The sequence below is a fragment of the Monopterus albus genome, unplaced genomic scaffold (genome assembly GCF_001952655.1).
Source record: "Monopterus albus unplaced genomic scaffold, M_albus_1.0 scaffold399.1, whole genome shotgun sequence".
NCBI classification, from domain to species: domain Eukaryota; kingdom Metazoa; phylum Chordata; class Actinopteri; order Synbranchiformes; family Synbranchidae; genus Monopterus; species Monopterus albus.
In genome coordinates this window covers 73,425-78,147 of record NW_018128279.1, presented here as the reverse complement: position 1 = coordinate 78,147, position 4,723 = coordinate 73,425, and the positions used below count along the sequence as shown (strand labels likewise).

General features: G+C 39.7%; 1 protein-coding gene across 1 annotated transcript in view; it reads right to left on the bottom strand.

Moving 5' to 3' along the window:
- Nucleotides 1-4,723, bottom strand: part of LOC109951632 (A disintegrin and metalloproteinase with thrombospondin motifs 17-like) — a 199,476-nt gene that overhangs the window by 174,526 nt on the left and 20,227 nt on the right. The window contains exon 3 of the mRNA XM_020586235.1: nt 1,535-1,692. Coding sequence (XP_020441891.1) covers nt 1,535-1,692 — 158 coding nt within the window. The remainder of the gene's footprint in view (nt 1-1,534; nt 1,693-4,723) is intronic.

Below are 4,723 nucleotides of genomic sequence, written 5' to 3'. Positions count from 1 at the left end.
CCAGGAAATACGTCATGTACTGTCGACCTGTACTGTTTACATTCTCAGTTTGCACATGCATAATTGCACATTGACTGTTGACTGCTGCACATGCTGCTCCCATGCAGCATACATTCTCTTATTATATTCTTATATATTTTTATCACATTTCTGCATTTGCTGCTTAAAGTGCTTTAGATTTTGTGTTACTTATGTATCTACTTTACATTTCATTTGTATTTTGTGGCATTCATGTGGACCGCAAAGTAAGAATTTCATTGTACAGGGAAACACGTTTCCTAACTGTGCATATGACAAACACTTTGACCTTGACCTTGACCTAAAGAGCCCATGGTGCTTTTCCTTGTTTTCTGACTTATCTGCAATATTAGAATGGTGAATTATCATATTAGATGTAACCTAAAGCTAAAAAATGAGGTGTATGTATGTTCTAGTACTTCTGTGCAGAAGCAACACAGTTTATACACGTCTCATAAACTCACTCACAAGACTTTTTGTCTAACAAAATAGAGTATTAAGTGCCATTGTAAAAGCTGAATTTCTCGACTGCGCCTGGTTTTGTGGACATATTTTCGATCCTGCTGCTGCACTGTGATAATTGTGATACCATGGCTGTGGTAATTACAGACTATTTAGAGTTATGAGGGGTGCAAATCTTGTCTACATTAAACATTAAATGACTAAAAATCAGCATGCCATGGGCTCTTTAAAATATCTCTTTACTGTTTTTGCAGAATCTGAACTACTATGGCCTTAGATGAACCCGGAACCTTCTCGCTGTAAGGCAACAGCGCTAACCACCATGCCACCATGCTGCCCTAGTGCTACTCTTATTTTGTTTTTTAATAAAATGCAATAAAAAAATTTACATAACATCACAAATCTTCCTCTGGCTCTGCAGATGGCTGATGCTCAATCTCATCTTCTTCTCCAAAGTCACTGTCAAACTCTAAGTTTTCAGAAATGTGAATGCAAGGCCCTCTGAACAGAGATTCCTTTGGCCATCTTGATCACCTGTGATGTCAGTTGTGCTAAGGAACTACACTGGCAATGATATATTTATTGTGTCTGTCCTGTGGGTGTTGCACCCACAAGGCAGAGGATACAATGGGCAGGAATGTGTAGGGTGTGAAATATGCAAGCAGAGAGGTGTGAGCACTTGTATTTTGCAACACAAATGCAAAAAGCACACTTTTATTAGTCAAGTTGACCCATGAACATCCTCTATGTAATGTAAATGTGTAAAGGGGTGCAGTGTGTCAATCATTGAAAATGTGTTCTGATATATGTTCTTCACAGAAAATGAGCCAAGGCCACTGAGTCTGCCCTTGAAAAAATAATTACTCGTATCTTTTTTTTTTTTTATAAAAAAAGAAAAGTGCGTCACCAGGAACCCAAACAACACACAAAGGTTTTAAGACTGAAAAAGTGACAATCCTATTCTTCACAGAAAAAAGCAGCTGTCCAAGAGCTAAGATCATATTTAATGCATTTATTATTCATTATACTTACAGTATTTGAGCCAGCTACATACCTGGTGACCAGCACAGCACTATCCACTGGTAGGATGTCATCCCTTCCACCAGGAACATGGTTGGTGCCAAGGTACCGTGGCCCACCAAACTCTCTATACTGCCACTGACAGAAGCTCTCCAGAGACCTTTCTCCATGATGGCCCACTTTGAGCTTTTGCTAAAGAACAGATACAGAGCAGATTAATTTCTTCTTCTCGCAATACTTTGTTTCTGTTAGCTTTTAATTCACATTTTTTCAAAGAAATAGAAATAAGATTGATAAGACAGATGGTAAATGGACTTATAGCTGTATACTGGTTTTTATGTATTGCAGCAAACACAAAGCACGTTCACACTGTTTGCCCATTCATCTACTCCCAAGCACACCCACAATGGTGATATTACCAGGAGCAATTTCAGGTTCAGTGTTTGGCTCAAGGACACTTCAACAGAAGCTGGGAATTGAACCACCAGCTTTCTAGTTAGGAGACAACCCACTCTACCTCCCAAGCCAGTCATCCCAAGCCATTTGCATTAGTTCTGTTGCCTAATGCTTAATACTTCACCTTATACAAAAAATAATTTCAATACAGCAATGGCCAGAAGACAGAGGTGGTAGCAGAGATGGAATTAGAAGATAAACTGATGTAAAACAAACTTTGTGACATCTTGTGATTTTGGTTTACTAACTGCTTACATGCACAACCAAGAGGTTTTCTAGGCACTAAAAACTGTCTGGGAGGACTATGGGATTCGTTGACCAGTAGTTAAATACCCATGCCGCTAGGGCTAATGCTATGCTGATCATCTTGGGAGAGTTTGCCTGAAGGAAACTGTAAAGGGTTGTGGACAGAAGAAGTAACAGCCTGTGAATTGATTCTTTTCTTGCTTATTGTTTCTTTTTACCTATCTTGTTATTATTAAACTCTGTTTTAATGAGGACTTTTCCAGAAACCTTTAAACATACTCTTGTCCAGGCTCTTCTTAAAAAAATTTAATCTTGACCCTTCAGTTTTGTCAAATTTTGGACCTGTCTCCTAATTGGAGTCTCAGAGAAGATTGTTTTTATCCAGCTGTAAGCTTTTAATAATGGTATTGCTGAAAAATAATGACAGTACTGAATTGGTACTTCTAGAAGTTAGTAATGATATTTTTCACTTTTGATGCTATAGACTTGACCTTCTTGGTGTATTTAGACCTCACTGCAGCTGGACCAGGATGAGACCATGGTCTCATATTATGCCACATCCTTGTTCACATTCCCACCACAGAGGCTGTCAAGGCGGTGAAGAAGAGACTCCTGAAGGATGACATGGTGAACAGCAGGACTAAGCTCACCCCAGACCATGTATACAGTGCCTTGCGAAAGTATTCGGCCCCCTTGAACTTTGTGACCTTTTGCCACATTTCAGGCTTCAAACATAAAGATATAAAACTGTAATTTTTTGTGAAGAATCAACAACAAGTGGGACACAATCATGAAGTGGAACGAAATTTATTGGATATTTCAAACGTTTTTAACAAATAAAAAACTGAAAAATTGGGCGTGCAAAATTATTCAACCCCCTTAAGTTAATACGTTGTAGCGCCACCTTTTGCTGCGATTACAGCTGTAAATCGCTTGGGGTATGTCTCTATCAGTTTTGCACATCGAGAGACTGAAATTTTTGCCCATGCCTCCTTGCAAAACAGCTCGAGCTCAGTGAGGTTGGATGGAGAGCATTTGTGAACAGCAGTTTTCAGTTCTTTCCACAGATTCTCGATTGGATTCAGGTCTGGACTTTGACTTGGCCATTCTAACACCTGGATATGTTTATTTGTGAACCATTCCATTGTAGATTTTGCTTTATGTTTTGGATCATTGTCTTGTTGGAAGACAAATCTCCGTCCCAGTCTCAGGTCTTTTGCAGACTCCATCAGGTTTCCTTCCAGAATGGTCCTGTATTTGGCTCCATCCATCTTCCCATCAATTTGAACCATCTTCCCTGTCCCTGCTGAAGAAAAGCAGCCCCAAACCATGATGCTGCCACCACCATGTTTGACAGTGGGGATGGTGTGTTCAGGGTGATGAGCTGTGTTGCTTTTACGCCAAACATAACGTTTTGCATTGTTGCCAAAAAGTTCGATTTTGGTTTCATCTGACCAGAGCACCTTCTTCCACATGTTTGGTGTGTCTCCCAGGTGGCTTGTGGCAAACTTTAAACAACACTTTTTATGGATATCTTTAAGAAATGGCTTTCTTCTTGCCACTCTTCCATAAAGGCCAGATTTGTGCAGTATACGACTGATTGTTGTCCTATGGACAGAGTCTCCCACCTCAGCTGTAGATCTCTGCAGTTCATCCAGAGTGATCATGGGCCTCTTGGCTGCATCTCTGATCAGTCTTCTCCTTGTATGAGCTGAAAGTTTAGAGGGACGGCCAGGTCTTGGTAGATTTGCAGTGGTCTGATACTCCTTCCATTTCAATATTATCACTTGCACAGTGCTCCTTGGGATGTTTAAAGCTTGGAAAATCTTTTTGTATCCAAATCCAGCTTTAAACTTCTCCACAACAGTATCTCGGACCTGCCTGGTGTGTTCCTTGTTCTTCATGATGCTCTCTGCGCTTTAAACGGACCTCTGAGACTATCACAGTGCAGGTGCATTTATACGGAGACTTGATTACACACAGGTGGATTCTATTTATCATCATTAGTCATTTAGGTCAACATTGGATCATTCAGAGATCCTCACTGAACTTCTGGAGAGAGTTTGCTGCACTGAAAGTAAAGGGGCTGAATAATTTTGCACGCCCAATTATTCAGTTTTTTATTTGTTAAAAAAGTTTGAAATATCCAATAAATTTCGTTCCACTTCATGATTGTGTCCCACTTGTTGTTGATTCTTCACAAAAAATTACAGTTTTATATCTTTATGTTTGAAGCCTGAAATGTGGCAAAAGGTCGCAAAGTTCAAGGGGGCCGAATACTTTCGCAAGGCACTGTAAAAATTACTGCAGGTAGTGCAATGTAGGCCTAACTTCACAAAGGTTTATTCAGCTACTGTACAATGCTGACAAAATACTAAAGTACAGCTAAAGCTTATATATGTAAGGCTCCTGACAAAGGATCTCCCAGTTCTCCCAGGTCATTTTTCACAGAAACACCTTTTTATATTACAGTCCACACCAACAACACAGTAGTTTTGGAAAATAACTAAGTACATTTACT